Source organism: Notolabrus celidotus, chromosome 15 (assembly GCF_009762535.1).
Source record: "Notolabrus celidotus isolate fNotCel1 chromosome 15, fNotCel1.pri, whole genome shotgun sequence".
Classification (NCBI taxonomy): Eukaryota; Metazoa; Chordata; class Actinopteri; order Labriformes; family Labridae; genus Notolabrus; species Notolabrus celidotus.
Window position 1 is genome coordinate 22,150,632 of NC_048286.1, and position 17,500 is coordinate 22,168,131.

At 40.4% G+C, this 17,500-nt stretch overlaps 1 protein-coding gene across 3 annotated transcripts in view; it reads right to left on the minus strand.

The window, feature by feature from the left end:
• pde4ca (phosphodiesterase 4C, cAMP-specific a) overlaps positions 1-17,500 on the minus strand; it is a 69,173-nt gene that overhangs the window by 37,287 nt on the left and 14,386 nt on the right. The window contains exon 1 of one of the 3 annotated variants that reach the window (XM_034703564.1): positions 7,694-8,812. The exons of the other annotated variants lie outside the window; for them this stretch is intronic. Within the exon in view, the coding sequence (XP_034559455.1) occupies positions 7,694-7,767 (74 nt within the window). The 5' untranslated portion in view covers positions 7,768-8,812. Of the gene's footprint in view, positions 1-7,693; positions 8,813-17,500 lie in introns of those variants that run through there. 3 annotated transcript variants of the gene reach the window in all.

Sequence of the window (17,500 nt, forward strand, 5' to 3'; positions counted from 1 at the left end):
TGCACACTGTAAATACATAAAGAGGCATTAACATGTGATCTGCCCTTGAGCCTGTTAAACTAAAGAAATGTATCACCAGTGAAACGAACAGTGTCCTGATGCAAACATTATGTTAGGAGCTAAGGATTTATGTCATCTCGACACATTTTCATGACAGGGAAAATTGTTCTCATGTGTTGAGTGAAAAGAATAAAGTGCTGAAACAACACGGTTCAAGAGTCTTTTGCTTGTTATCTAGAGTGGACAACACACACACACTTACTGGTTGGCAGTGTACCAGAGGATTTCACAGAGTTCATGTATCTGCGTCAGCATGGGGGAAGAGAGTGAACATTTGAGGAAAGACAGACTTTAAATGTTTAGTTCTGCTCAATATCTTCACAACTCGTCTGTAGACGGACAAGCGAGACGTGAAGCCAAGACAATGTGGCGAGGTAATCTCTGAGACTCATAAAACGGTGAGACAACATAAATCCTGGCCGACCCCTCAGTTGTGGGTTTAATCATCCATTACTTGCAAAGGGGGCCTCATGACATCATGTGTTGGCTACATGGAAGCATGGCGAGCGATCCGGGATAACAGGGCTGTTTTGAGGTTGGCGGGGACGTTTCGTGTCCGAGTTGTTCCTGTCAATGGACATATTGTCTGTTTGTGGTTTGTTTGTAAAGCTGACACTGATTCATTTCCTCTGTCATGTTGTTCACTGACAACCAATTATGTTGAACTTAAGTGCCATAAAATTAACAAGAAATGAAACACAGTCAAAGCCTAACGAGAAGAAAATGGAATTCATTTAACTTAATTATGTTTTACCTTGTAAAACAGTTTGATGTGTTCGGAGAGGACAGCATGAACGCATGAACTCCGTGATGTGAGATAATGAACTCTGAATAAAGCCTTTATATTCCATGTCAATGTCAGTCACTTTGTGCCGCTTCTTTGTCAGAGGTTCATGTAAGTCAATGATGTGATAATGATGCAATATGCTTGATGTTCTCTTTTTGTTTTCTCACACAGTCTTTGTTTTGTATTTAAAGTCACAGGGGGTCAAATTAAGCTAAGTGAAGGAGTTTATTGTTTAAATTAAATTAAAAGTGGTGGGGAAAAAGCTAATTTAGCTAAATTAGGCTGTTTTGTGGCCACGTCATCATTCAAAAGATTCCATTATCCTTTGTGCTCTGCACGATGTCTCAGCGAAAACGGTGGATCGGTGAGGAACAGGAAGACAATTTTGGAATTGTGGATGCCCTATCAAGGCTGCACAGTGGTGCAGTGGGTAGCGCTGTTGCTTCACAGCAAGTGAGGCAACAGTTTTCGTTCCTGGTACGAATCCCCAGCCTTTTTGTGAGGAGTTTGCATGTTCTCCCCGTGCATATGTGGGTTTTGTCAGGGTTCTAAGCTTCCTCCCAAGGTCTAAAAACATGCTCACCAGGTTAATTGGTCACTCTAAATTGCCTGTAAGTGTGAGTGTGTGCATGACTGGTTGTCTGTCTTTCCGTGTTTGCCCTGTGATAGGTTGGTGACCTGTCATGGGTGTACCCTGCCTTCTGCCAGTAGTCAGCTCGGATAGGCTCCAGCCCCCCGCCACCCCAAAACGGGATAAGCGGTCAAAATAATGGATGGATGGAAGGATGAATGCTCTATCATCTTCTAAATCAGACGTGGTGTGGAAGCATTTTGGTTTCCCTGTGTCAAGAAGTAAGAAAGAAAAACAGGTGACGGACAAACAGAAAACAATACACATGGACACCACTGGACTGCAGTGACCAACATGTTGGGGAATACGCGTAATATGAAAAGCCACTTTGCAAATCATCACCTCGGGAAGATGTGAGGAAAAAGAATCGAACCAGGCCGGAAGACTCTTAAGGAAGCGTTTACAGACTCACTTCCTCATAATGGTGCACAGATAATGGATGATTGGACGTCATGAACTACTCTGATCTATATAAACAGTATTTGTTTCATAGTCTTCATTTGTCTTCAAAAACAACAAATAATACTGTACAGTGGACATGTTACTGTGATATTATCATACCATGTTACATCCCTACCTTTCAATATACATTATACAGTAACTTAACAAATACAACACTGTTAAGGAAGGGTGTTGGAAGAGGGGTGGCAATTCAATCATGCAGTAAGGTTGCTCATCAATTGAAAAGTTATTTATAACTGTAGCTTATCTTGGAGGCGTAGCGCTCCTAAAATTTCCCAGAAAGCATCACAAAGCCCCTCATAAACACCCCCTCACTTCTGACAGGTGATGAAGTCTCATTATAACAGATTCAAAACAGCTGCCAGGCCAACAAGGGTGTTGTGAATTTAACACCTACTTCCACCAGACATTAAAAACAATTGTGTGCCTAAAAAATAGCATTAAGTCTGAGTCAAAGTATTATTTTGCTGCATTCATAAAATCGAACAATCTACTTTTAATAAGTTTTGTTGGTGTACATATACACACACGTTAAGACATGTTTCAATATTTTGCATGTTTTCTATCTTTGGACATTGAGCTCCACAAGAACTGAAAGTAACTTTCCATTGGTTTGGACAATCCTCCAGTGTACAATATGAAGCTGTAGAGGGAACCAGTGTGGGTACTGCAAAGTTTAGAAACTTCAAAAAGCAACACTGGCAAGACACAGTACACTAACATTGTGGTTGGTGTTGCACTCGGCAAGAAAAAAACAACTTCTGTTTTCCCTTAAAAAAGAAAAGAATGCAGCACCACACAATACCTGCATCACAAATGAAAACAGTACAAGAATGCAAGTGTTGCATCTCATCGAATGCCCCATCAATAGAGCAGTGGCTTCTCTTATTTCAAATCAAAGGAAAGTTCCAAGGAAGAGAAACAAAAACTTAAACCACATTTTTCCTTGGTCTACATGTCATCTTAAACACTGCGTCTGCAACAAAGCAGCAGCACCAGGTGTGAGCATGTGGCTGTTGCTAGCAGCCTATATTTAACTGAGTCCCTGTGATGTTAAACGTCATGTTACAGCATGTACCGTAGTAAAGGCTATCAGTGTGTCGCCTCATGATTCATTAGGCTGCCATCTGCTAGCATGACAGCGGGGTTTGGGGCTCATCTGATTTGGGGATGGGATGGATGAAAGGCTGGAGCACATATGTCAATACACATGCAATTATATACACACATAGCCCGAAAGAGTTGGGACATAGACATTTGAAGGGTGTCTCATACATGCAAATGAATATAGAAAGCAGCAGATATGTGCAGCTAAAGGGGTACACTTAATGTACCCCTATATGTCAGGTAGCCACTACTACAGCTGTAGCTGTTTGTAGGTAAAACAAGGGTCAAGATTTATGTGTGTCTGTATGTGTATGCATACATATACATGTGTGTGCATGTTTGTATGTATATTTATGTATTTCTATTTATTTTATTACATCTCTTCATTTATTTTGTCATTTAAAATTATTTTTCAACTAGAATTTTATTCAAGTGTTTTCTATTAATTTATGTATCTGTTTATTTTATTCATTTTATTTTTCATATTATCAATTTTATTTTATTTAATTTCACATGCCTGTGCCCCTGTTTGATTGTGTTTGTTTTGTCTTGTTACATTAAAAAAGTTACAAATAAAAAAACAAACAAAAACAATAAAAAAACAAGGGCCAAAAGAAGCTCAATCATGGTCAATAATGGGGAACTACAATCTCATCCAGTAAATCTGTCTTTGATTGTTTCAGTGTTCATTGTTAAATTTGATATTTGGAGAAAAGAGAAGGTGATTACCAACGGGTTAGCCGTCTGGTTTAGTGGTAGATTATGTTGTGATTAAGGGGAGGGGCAGGTATTATAAGTTTTTCTTCTTCCTGCTCCTGTTTGTTCATGGACAGTGTATACTCTATTTTGTGAAGATGTGTATTGAATATGTTGTGTTGTCAAACACTGAAGAGAGCAAATACAATTCTTATGAATGAATGAATGAAAAATGTAGTGCATAGAAGTACTAACATACAAATCAAGTACAGAAAATGTGATACTGACTGAAAAATAAGAATAACTGTTCAATCAGTCACATAAATATAAATGTAAAATTTATTTCTTTCACCACAAATCTCTACAGCACTTTAAACATCTAATTAGTGAAACATGGTTTTTGTCTGTCTGTCCTAGAAATGGAATCACAACCTGTCAAACCAACACTGTGTTTGTCTCCGTCAAACAAATCGCTGTTGTTGCTCTGTAACGGTCTGTGGGCTTTACTTAGTTCATTTCTCCCTCTAGTGGTTACAATGAACAATCATCCTGACTCTGCTGTATCACAGAGCTATATAACAATGAGTAACAATGTCAGATACACATTTTTGTATATGTGGATGTATATTTTACTTTTTTCAAGGTACCTTTAATTCTAATAGAGATTCTCTCATGTGTGCATAGCAGACTTTGAGAGAGAGATGAATGTGGGTGGGAAGGGGTGTTTTGTTTGTTTGGGAGAAAATAACAAAAAAGTGACTTTTGTATGGTACAAGATGATGACATGATATCATATATGATATATATGTCTGTATAATGCACAATGTACATTGAAAAGTCAATGAAAAACAATGTCAGATACAAATAGAGATTTTTAGATTTATGTTATTCATTCAACAGATCTTCTGATTCATCTTTTTTGCTAGGCCTCAAAAAATTAAAGATTTTTAAAAATGTTTTAATATTTTTGGGGCCTTTATTGATTGGACAGCTGAAGAGAGGCAGGACATGTGGGGGGTAGAGAGTGGGGAAAGACAGCTGGGAGTCGATCAGCAATCTCTGCGATGATACCTATAGCCTCTGTATATTGGGCGCACTTAGACCACTAGGCCCTGTGACAAAATTACAGATTTAACATTTTCTGATCAGACTGTGTTAATATTTAGGAAACAATGTATCTTCATTTAATGTATGATGTATAATCTCTAAGTTTTATACTAATGATTAAAATAGCAGCACTATGTGAAGTTAAGGACAAACAATGCTAAGAAAAAAATGTAAATGACTTTATATTGTTTCACCAATCCAGCCAGACTTTTGATAATGAATTACAATGTGTGCAGAAACTCCAATAGAGATACTGGTTGTGAATTTCAGCGGCGTTAGTGCTGCTCCTGCCTCAGAAATCAATGAGGCTCTGCAGGCGATTGGGGAAATCAGTCATGCTGAAAATATGGAGTACAGCAGTGACGCACACAGCGGCCGTCCCGCCACAGCCACACAGGCCCTATTGACTAATCTTGGTGTGTGTTTGAGGGAGGGGGCAGGCAGCTATATTGGGACCTCTGACATTGACACTCTTGCCCTTTGGTTGGGATGGCCTCACTTGACACTTTTTCATGTTTTCCCCATTATTCTGTAAGTCACAATCACTTTCGCTTTCATTTAATTTTTGACCACCTCCAAAACACTTTTTGTGTTCTTCTCACACCTCGGGGCAGTCCTCTCAGTCCAACCCTCTCCTTCCTGTCACTATCTCTGGGCTAAATGCAGTGCTATCACACCACATGTCCTTTTTATCACTGCTTCACCACCCTCCCGTCTGTGCCTTTGTCTGAATTATCTCCTTTTTCCAGTCCATCAGCCGTTGCACCGGTTGCTCTTGCCCACATCGCACTCTTGTGTCATCCCATCGTTCTCTACTTTGAATGAATGGAACTTTCTCATACTGTCATGAAGTATGACGTAGAACTAACTCTCCTCTTAATTCAGACTCACAATCAGGCCTAGAGCGGCTTAATGCAGAGACGATGTGTTGTTTCAATACACTGCACTGTTAGGACAGCTATATAAAGGTTACTAGGAGCGTGTGACTCTGTGTGTTTGTGTCTGTGTCTGTGTGTGTGTGTGTGTGTGTGTGTGTGTGTGTGTGTGTGTGTGTGTGTGTGTGTGTCTGTGTGTGTGTGTGTGTGTGTGTGTGTATGTGTGTATGTGTGTGACATAGTCAGAGAGCAGGATGAATAGTGCCCTGGTACTTTTAGTACAAGTGGGGATAAGAGCTGTCTCTATTGTTGATGGACACATCTGGATTACAAAAGACAGCTTTGTGTGTGTATGTGTGTGTGTGTGTGTGTGTGTGTGTGTGTGTGTGTGTGTGTGTGTGTGTGTGTGTGTGTGTGTGTGTGTGTGTGTGTGTGTTAAAAAGGCAGAGATAAATTAGTCATTTACAAAAGAATTTAGCCACTATTTAAACTACTTTACCACCGCTGTGATAAATAAACCCAGTTTTAGTGGTCCCCTCCACCACACTTGAAATACACCTCTGTCTTAACTAGCTCTGGATATGAAAAACAAGTTCTCAGTTTGCTGGGTCTGAACCTTCCAGCAAGTTCTTTCTCTTCAGTGCTTTGTTTTCAGCCAAGGCCTTGAATGTACAAATCAGGTAAAGAGAACAGAGGCTTGCTCTGTTCCTCTCTGCACTTCTGTGGTCCAAAATCTCCTGCTTTGATCTCCTCATATGATCCGAACAGACTCAGTGCTGGAGGAGTTTGGATGACAGTCGCGAGGCACATGCCTTATGCCCAGAGTTCAGGAAATATTCCCCCCTCTGTATAACGAAAACCTAAAAAAAAACTTATTGTGAATCTGAAAGGAAGAAAAGGCTGAGTCTATGAGTAAGTTCAGCATTATACCATGTTTAAATGATGCATTTCTGGTTGTGGGTTATCTATGTCTTCATATCCATGTGTCTGTTTATTTATGTTTGTATGACTCCCAGTTTTACGTCTCTGTAAACTTCTTTAATGGCGTGTCCGGGGATCTCATAAAGCTGAAGTAGATTTTATGTTTTTCCTGAATCTGGCCTGCTGATTACACAAGTCTATCAAGTTACATCTAAAATCAAGTCAATCAGTCTCCTCAGTGTGTGAACAAAGAAGCAAGTTACAACGGCAAAAGTTCATACTACACACTATCTTACTCGTGTCTGTTTGGTTTCCTAGAGGACAAGATAGAAAACAGAGATGAAATCGGCTCCATCTGCGGCTCTCATGAACAAGTTTCCAGAGTGCGCCAATATTTCTTCAGTCCTCTTATGAAACTGAAGTCCTGGACCAAATGACGTCTATGCCGTGTCTAACATGGAAGCCTTGGCTTGGCTCGAGTCCAGAGACCGCAAGGAGGTCCATCAGTGGACAGAGCCATCGATCCAAAATGCCACCCTGAGGCCTGCAAAACCAACCACAGCACCCTGCACACCAACATAAACACCCTTCACCACTGCTTACTGAATCATTTGGTAGGCGTTAGCTTCTGCGGTGGTTGACTTAAGTCAGAGTTTCAAACAGGATACAGGTGCAGACTCACCGCAAGAATTATTGTTTGTTATTGTGCTTTCGACCACCAACCTCCATGCATTCTTTTTTCTTCAGCAAATCTAATTTAAGCAACCTAAATGTACTCTCAGGCTGGGGTTTGAAACATCCCAGTTGAACAACAGAATTAAGCTCCTTAGTGCCATCACAACATGATATTACTGTAAACACAGCAACAGATGAGCAGAGTCAAACAATTCTTCTTCTGCTGGTTTCATTTTAAAAGATGAAAACAGGCTGTACTTGACAGGTACAGCAACAAGAGAAATCACCTTCCCATTGCTTCCTTGGAATGTGCACAAACATGAATGTATGATGTTACCGCAGTTGTAATCAAAAAACTCTTAGCACACGTACCCAATACACGAGTGTCTGCGGCTGGAAAAGTTGCCTTGCATCTTCCTTGAAAAGCGAGAGTCCTTGTTCATCATTTTATCGTCAGGTTCAGGAGGAGTTAGGTTGAGTTCAGGGGGACATCAGAAAAACAGCTTTGAGAGGAAGGGGATAAGCCAAATGAAGTTCTGTGGCATGATCAATGCCCCCATGTCAGCATAAATCAAAGAGGAAAAGCTGCCCCAGAATTGTGTCCGTGGTCACAACAAGTTATGAGAAGAGACAGGTCCCTCTGATAGGCCGGTGAAAGAAGAACTGGTCCATGAACTTCAAATGTAAAACAGGAAAACACAAGGGTGTCATCGGCTACACTTCGGAGGAGGCAGAGTAGAGGTGAATAAAACAGCACGTAAGGCGTAGTGAGATCCCCCAAATGTGTTTATTAGATACTTCCAGGTCAGCGCAGAATCAACAGATCAAAGTGCATCAAACTGGAAATTCAACTGGCAGTACAGCCTTTGTCCGGATATGTCCTTCTGTTTTTGTGGGAAAAAAAGGAGAATCAGAAAGGTTCAGCTCAGCATGTGTGCACGTGTGTGAGTGAACATCCTAAAAAGGTAAAAAAGTCTTGGCTGATGAAGACCAATCACAGAGGGATTCAGCATATCATCTCTCTGACAGTGGAGTAGCGAGGATGGTGTCAGCCAGGACTACTTCCTTGCTCTATCTCCTCTCTGTTCATCACTGATCTCCACAGACATGCCAAGATAAACTCCTCTCTTGTGTGTTTTTCTCTCTCCTCGTAGTCCTAAATAGGAAAGCTTAGGAGCTTTAATTCTTCGAAATAAGATGTAAAATTCCCCAGCGAAGTGCCTCAGGTACATTCATTCCTTAGAGCTCAAATCCAGCACTATTGTAAAAAGTTGTCCATCTGAATACAGCGCTGCCTCTGTGATGCTGCACCAACAACACACTGAGCAAAGTTATTCTTAGTGGGGGGGAAAAAAATGCACTGGAAAGAGAGTGTTAAAATCCCATCAGATGCTCCCTGGAGTGGGCCGTCCCAAGTCGTCCCTGTCAGCGGGCCATAACAGACTTCTGCTCTCTCTTCTCTTCTCTCCTGAGAGTGGTGGGACCAAACTCGGGCTTAAAACAACAAACAACGACACTCTCTCCCCTGAGAGTGAGAGATACTGCTGAGGGGGAGGGAAGGGGAGGGGTGTTGAGGGGTTGAGAGAGAGAGAGAGAGGGGGGGGGGGGAAGAGCGAGAGCAGACTGCACAAAGACAGCGTACAGACAGAGACACTTATTGCATGAGAAAGTGTTCCAGTGTGAAAATACGTGTTCAGAAGAGTACCAGTCAAAAAGTGCAAAAGTGCATATCATTTTCTAACAGAGAGAGGGTAAGTTCCTCTTTTCGTGAAACCGTCCTACCTCCATGCCAGCAACAACAATAGTCCACCAATCAGTCAATCAGTTCTTCAATACTGTGTATAATCCATCCTATTTGCACAATACCCTCTTCACAGTTAACTAAACATTCGATGTCATCAAGTGCATGACTGTGAAAATACAGCAGAGGATTCAAAATGAGCAGAGGATGGAAACATCTCATTTGTCATAATGTGAGAGAGGAGTGAACAGGAAGTATCTGTTACAACACATCTGACATCTATTCAGCCCATTGTACACATCAGGTTTGAATGTGCAGACTGAAGCTGGGCCGAGGAATCCCTGATGCTCGTTATTTCAATGGATGAGCGTAACGTAAACATAGCAGTTATCCAGTTACAGAACGCTCTTCATGTTGACTTCAGGTGGCATTTGAAAGTGTCTGAAAGTACTTTGTTCCTACTAATGTCATTTTTATGTGTTCCTGTGACATACTTTTGGGTTATATTTGAATGTGTATTATGTAAGTGGGTCTTGTAGTGCTATATGGAGTAAAATGCAAAAGGCCGAGTAGCTTTTAAGGGTTTGTCCATTTGTCACAACTGATCACAAAGTCAGAAAAGGCTGCTTACTAACATAGATACCAACATCTTCATCAATTATATCCAAACTACTCTACCCCGCCATACTCCAGCTAATGCATGATTCTTTCTTCTACTCTGTTACAGAAAGGGAAACACAACCACCTCTAGCATCAAGCCCACATTTCACAACACAGCAGCCTCTAGTGGAAAGAACAGGAAATGCAACAATAATCTTCATCTGCTCATATTGTGAAAATCCCACATATAAACACTTTTGAACAACTCCTTAAGTACTTGAACTCTAACATGAATGGGGTTAAGGATGATAGGAATTTGTTGCATCACTGACCATGAAACCAGAGGGACATTTTTTAAACTCAGTAATAAATCATTAATAAATGAATACAATCATTATATATGAAATGTATTTATCGGGATAAACCCCTCGCAATGTAACATCTTGTTTTCCAAGGGAACTTCAATTCAATGTTTTGTGTCAACGTTTTAATGGCTTAAGTTGATGACCTTGTGGTTATAAATGGTGAACGGGTTGTGTTGGGTCCTCAACTCAACTCAACTCAACGCAACTCAACTTGTTTATATAACACCTTTCATACATAAAAACATTCAGCCCTTGGTGCTTCACAGAATAACAGAGAAACAGAAAACAGCAATGGTAAAATTATAAAAGGCATGATTATAAATGAAATACTTAAAAATCAAATCAAATCAATACAGTAAAATTACTAAAATAAGTAATAGTGGAAAGAAAAGTTAAAAATAAAGTAGCGTTAGCAAGATCAGATTTATACAAGAAATAAATAGATAAATAAATAATTACATAAGATAAATATATGTTAAAGCGATGATTAAGATAATAATTATTAAAATAATAGTAAAAATAATAAAAATAATAAAAAATAATAAAAACAATTATAATGCAGTCCAGGGCTATGAATAAATTACTCCAAATTAAAAGCTAGATTAAAAAAGTAAGTCTTAAATTTACTTTTAAAAACACACAGAGAGCTCGCCGTTTTGATGTCCAGAGGCAGAGTTCCAAAGCTTAGGGGCGCAAAAACAGAAAGCTCTCTGGCCGGTGCTTGTGTGAGACACACAAGGAACATTTACCCTGTTGAGATTCTAATGTGTATTTCCACCCATTCATTATACATTATCCCTTCCATAGCAAGAAGTTAGCTGCTATCCGAGTTTACTTTAGAAACATATTTGTAATAATAACAGACTCAAAGTAATGATGATTGTTGCTCTTAGCAGGCCAGAAGGATTCTACAGTCTTCCATGAAAAACATTATAAAATCAAAACTAACTGTTCCTCACACAACAAGCTTGAAAAATACATTTCTATGAAATGTTTCCCACAAAGAATCCATCCTATGTGCTGTCGCTGGAGTGGAAAAAAATGTTAAATCAATCTTGACACTAAGTGAAAAGAACTTTGCGGGTATGTTCTATATTTGAGCCGTCTGCGACATCTATTTTCCACTGGACCCCCAGTTTGTTTAATTCCTTCTTCTTGCCAGCCATCCTGCAATAACTCTTCTCAATCCATTTATTTCAGCTCTGACATTATGGGACACTGCACATACCCTGCAGAGGGACACTTGTAATGGCCTGACCTGGGGTCTGTGTAACATAAAAGCTTTGACATGTTGAATATCTGTGCTAGACTGCAAGCCTCTGACTTTCCAGGGTGAGCCTTGAAATCCTCTTCACTGGACTCCTACCCTCTAATATTTAGATTTTCAACAGACACAGGGAAATTAATGAAACCGTTTGGCCTGAGACTTTCAGTAAATCTTGGAAAAGGAACATCTCTGCCAATATCCAGTCCAAGACCATTAAACGCCTGGGGTAAAACGATCCCCCAGCGACATGTTTAGAAAGGTGAATGAACTTGTAAACACTTTCTGAGTTTTCTACAAGGCACTGGCTTCTTTAGAGAGGTTTAATACACATGTATTGCCAATAAAAGCAAGGCAGCCATTGACAGCACCAGCTAGAGTTTCACCTAGGCTTTTAATTTTATTTCACTGAAGTGGATGTCATCTAACATCACCGCAACAAGTTGTAGATGCCTAGTAACAGCCGAGAACTGCTTCGTGCCTACAGCTGAGTGTGTATGTCATGGAGCGAAGAATAAACACCGACCAAGAGATAGCAGGCATGTGTGTAAAAATTGGTTTTACGGCACTTTGCAATTTTCCACAGTGTGTCTTTCATTTGAGGAAGCACACCGACCAGGAAACAACCCCCCCAACCCCCCACCCCCACTACAACAAAGCCAACTGTTTGTATATCTTTCCACAGATGTGCGTAATACCTTGATTATTCTTCCCCTCTCAAGAAGTAGAGGTCATGTGTGCTTTAATTGATCCTACGGCTCCTGCCTTAACATTGTTAGACAAGCAAATGTTTGAACTGCATTGGAATCGCAGGTCATGCCTGATGAAGTAACAGCTCATAAAAGTAAAGCTATCATCCGGCACCAGAGCAGAGCATCTGTCTGCAGAACAGCTGTACTCTCCTCAAACAAGAGTTACGACCACAAACATGGATTTAGAGTCACAATATATAGAACATGTTTTTAGCGAGTAAAGGGAAAACCAATCGTCATGTTGCAGTAAGTAAAGGGTGTCTTGTTGGTGACAGATAGAAGTACTCGGTCAACAAAGACGTGGAAAACAAACTGCTGATCCACAGAGAGTGGCGTGTTTACTGAGGTGATGGCGCTTACAGGTAAAACAAAAGCTTCAGAGCACACATTCACCAAAGTCAAATTAAACACTTACTAAACCAAGCATTTCTGACATCCCACCATAACTATAGGACTTTGAGTGGAGCAGAATCTCGATTAGAGCCAAATAAGTTTTGCAGCCGTTTAAGTTCTTAGCAAACTGAATATCAGCTGCTCCAAATATAGCAGCAGTTTACTTAGAACAGTAAAAGTTGACAGGATCAAGATTTGATATTCCAAATTTCTCTGCAAACTGAATCAGTACTTCAGCATCTTGTGGTCAGAAAGTATTTTATAACATGAGCTTCAAGGCAACCATTTTTCTGATAAGAGACCCTGCTGTCTCACCAAAAATAGGCTAAGAGTACATCGCCGTTTTCAGCAATTCATAGAAATATGTACCAACACAGAGGACAACTGTTGTTTATTTTAGCATTGATAAGAGCTCTGCAAAACTTTTAAGTGCAAGCCAGTGGAAAGTACCATAGATTTTTTTCACTTTAACACTGTATGGCATTTGTGCTTTTTTAAACAGCTCTGAATCCAAAACTACAGATTTCCAAATGAGAACAAGTTATCTATTCAGGCTCATCCACTTGTCAACAGACCAAAGCTTCCATAGTAGTTATTTCAATGGAGCACAAAGCATTGCCACTTTTGCCGTCTCGACATCAGAGTAACCGACTCTACCTGGGCGTGTGGGCCAAAGTGAAACGGCGTCTCTGGAGGTTGATGCTACGATTCATCAGCAGCTTTCTGAAGAGCAGTGGGGAGTTTCGCGGAGACCCACGTGGGGAATCCTTTGGTGAGTTCTTTGGGGATCCTGCAGGGGAGCCGGCTTTGGACCTGGGTATGAGCTGAATGAGAGGGGGCCAGTTAATTGTTCGTCCCTGTGGCCTTTCCTTGACATCAGCCTGCTCTTCTTCTTCCGAGCTCTCAGAGTTGAGATCACTCATGGTGAGAACCAGAGGATGGCAAAGAATTCGGTGGTCAGTTTGCGTTGCCTGTCCTTTGCCCGTCCTTTGCCAGGAGCTTCTTTCAATGTGTGTCTGTCTGATTGTTCAAATAAACATTTTAATGATCTTGAGAGAATATATAGCAGAGGTCCATTAGTTCCTACAGTCGTTTGTCTTGATTTCGTAAGAACAGGTAAAGCTAGTGCCTCTGGTCCATTCCTCGTTTTGTAATATTTGATCGCTTAAGATTGCTCCAAAACGATCTTGTTAAAATGTTCAAATAACCACCTTGCAAAGTTGAAAAAGTGCACCAAAACCCATAAAAAAGCCAGAAAACAACCTCTCCTTTATGTGAAACCAATCAGCCCCCTTTCTGGTTCCTTCCTAACGACCATGCTGACTGCCTGCCGAGCAGTAGACTCAGACATTAGTGTTGATGTACTCTCCCTGCCTCCCTCCCACCCTCTCCCAGGCTTTGTTTACATTACTGTTAGGCCTTCCCTCTCTCCAACTAAATATGGACGTCTGATTTACAGGGAAGGGAGGCATGACAGATCACCTCCTTCTGCTTCTCTCTCCCTCTTTCCAAATGCCTGCCTCCCCTCTTCCCTCACTCCTAATCGCACAGAGCAAATTGTTCATCAACGTCAAACAGTGCTCCATAATCACTTCCTCTGGTGTATAAACATTAAGCCGTCGCCTGGCTCGGCCCTCAGTTTCCCTTCTCTTACTCTGACTGGCTTTTTGCTCTCTGCTCCCTGAGGTGCTATTTGTTGTGAAGTTGCCTATTTCCTCAGAGACAGCCCCTTTGCCTTTCACATGCTCAGAGTGTACCAGGAGGAGTCACATGAAGGGCCACTGACTATAAAAAGCTGAGGTAGATAAATGCTATAGAGCGCATGGGTGCTGTCACGATGGCGCTCTCTATCTGTGACCAGAGGCAACATCATCTTCAACCCCCCTCCCCACAAACCCACACCAAATCTCTTTGTTTATCCAGGCAAAGCGAGGAAAGGTCCTAGAACATCTGACGCAGGCCTGAACCTATGATCAACGGACAGACAGGGGGCAGGGGTGAAAGATTCTTTCCTTCAACGCTTTTAATGGATATCCAAACATAGCTGCTGTACTGTGCATGTAGACAGAGAACTTTGCTCTCATCCAAATGCAGCACTGCACATGTGAACTCACCATTACAGGGTCAAATACATGCCAAGATTTTTTAGATCCTACGCAATCACCAAAACATGTCTCAAAGGACCGTACAAAGCAGGAGTACATCACAGCAGATGTGACTTTTGATCCGCCCTGAAAATTCCAAGACACCCCACAAACAGCAGGTTCAACACTGCAGCGTCACAACTACGTCTATAACACATCATACTTTCTCTGGAGAGTCATTAATGGTTCTTTGACCTACTGTACAAGTGGTCTGAAACTCCCTTTACTGATGTGCAGCACAAAGCTTATGAAAATGGTGAATCATTTAGTATAACCAAACGCCAATGTTTTACTTAAGTTGGTGGAGACCAAAACATAGTTAAAAGGAAAACTAACATTGGATTTTACTTTCATCAAGAGGAGGATATAACCGGTAGAATGAAATCTGATTACCAATGCAACTCTACTTTCCACAATGGGCTGTAATCAAGTGCATTACCATGTGCAGTGATGCTTTTACATCACTATCACTATCACTATCACTATCACTATCACTATCATGTGCATTTTCACATTTCTTTAGTACTACTGTCAATAAATGTCATTATGGTTGCAACACAACACTGGCTTGACGTACAACACAAGCAAGAATTTAGACTGGAGGGAAAAACCTAAGCAAGTGCGACAAAGTGCTTCAAGTTGATTGGCCACAGGTTCTGCCATCTAGTGCCAGAAGAAGTGCCAGGTTGTTTTTTTACAAGATAATGTAGCCACAGCTAATCACAACAAATAATTCTAGTCAACAATATCGTTCCACATCCAACAGCATTCAATATTCAGTGCTAAATATTCAATAAGAGCTGGGTTTTAGACCTTCTGATTCATTCTACCCCTGAGGAAAAAGAGGAGAAGGGTCAGGTTAAATGCCTAAGTGTTCTTGGGCAAGACTGAGTCTTCAGACATCTCAGTAGAAAGGGACTCTGCTAGTTAGGTAATTCAGTATGATCATGCTTTGATTCAAAGTTTACAAAAAGTTACAAAAGTCGATTCAAAGTTTACAAAAAGACTTGTGCCACAGTCTTGTTACTTATGTCATCAGCCATTTCAATAATCTACAAAAGTATGTCAATAAGTATGACCGACCCTGTGACAGTAACTTTTTAAGACAGAAGCTCACTATCTTGTGACTCACATAGCACTGCAACAAACATTTGCTGCAGCTCGACACTTAAAATAATCACTCTGTGCCCCATCTGCTTAACGTTAATCGATTCAACAAGCAGGCTTATGTCAACAGGAGTCTGAAAACTACCAAACCACAGAAATGTACATGCAAATACATCGCGAAAACTTGGCACAGTGTTTGATCCAAGACAGTGGTGAATTAGTGTGACAGAAACACTGCTCCATCATATCATTGTGATCTCCAGTCACTTGATAGATGGTATGACCAGGCTGTGCAAAGTGAGTGATAGAGTTATGGGTTTTTTTTATGGGTGTTTTTGCTCGTTTACCATTTGGCTTGTAACCAAGTCTGTCAGGGACAATATACAAACAACTAAAAATAGGCTTAGGGACAGTTTTACAAAGATGGTGATAACTCTCATGCACCCTGCAATGAATGTCTTTCGTCACCTTTGTCTTTTCTAAATAGTAGCATTTTTTTTAAATACTAAATAACAACATATCATATCTTAAACAATTACTGGCTAGTGTTTAATATAAATTGTTATGACATACAGAATAATGCCGTTTAATACTGCTTCTGACGTAAATATCAGTCCTGTTTTGAAATCTAGAGCATAACTCAATTTATGTTTCTATTTCATGGGTTGATTTAAAATCCAACAAAAAAAGGTTACTGGCTAAGATGGCCATACGTATTATATTGTAATGTGTATAGCGTAATTGTTGTTATTATCAAATTGTTGTATTTTATCAAATGCAAAACAACAACCACAACAACAACATAATAATGGCATTGTATATCAGCCATCGGCCGACCTGCTCTCTTATCATCGACATCTGTGGAAAAAGTAATGTCAACCATTATTTGGGAAAACACTCACTGTAATGCCACCTCATGTCTTCGCCTCATGTCAGTGTGTTCCTTAATAATTTAGCCAACTTTACCTATTATCAATATCTTATCAGTCTTCTTATTTATTTGTTTATTCATTCAATCATTCTTTTTTTTTCAAAAATGACATTATTTTTAATAATTGTTTTTAAGAATAATTATCATGGCATGTCTTCAAGATTAATTTATAAGAAATGTGTCGCTCCAGTTTCCTCTCTCGCCTCTACTTTCTCAGCCTAAGGGCTTGTGTCATGGGGCTGAACTAAGTGTGGTAAAGGGGGGTTGTTTTGTTTTGTGAGCAGAAAAAAGTTTGGAATAAAAAATTAACATGAATTTTGATTCTATGACATAAAAATGCACAGCATTCAGTTATTATTGCTTTGATTGCATAGACTGTGTTAAATACTGACGTAGTATCTGTGACGTCACCCATCTGTTCCTGAAGCGCTGTTTGAGGCCAATCGTCGGCGGCAGCCATATTGCTGCTGTCGAGCAATTGTGACGTAAAGAGGTGGGCTTTGAGCCTCCTCGCTAACAGCTACAGTGTTCCCACCTGTCAATCAAGTCAGCTGTGCCTCTCATTGGAGGACTCGTAATCTCAATATCTTCGAAATTGCCGCATTAGAAAAAAATTCACCCCCCTTCAGTGTGTGCCAATCGAGAAATGAGCTATCCAGACTACACTCGTCTTTTGTACCATCATTTTTTTTTAAATTGGCGTGTATGTGGTTTCCGGTACTTCCAGAGCCAGCCTCAAAACAGCTATTTTTCAACAGTTTTCTAAAAATACAGTCTTACCATATCAATCTGAATCCTCGTCAGACAACTTTGTATCAATACCTGTAGTTTGATGCAGTTTTTTCACTGCAGGGTTAAATGGGCATCCATTGGGATTGTCTT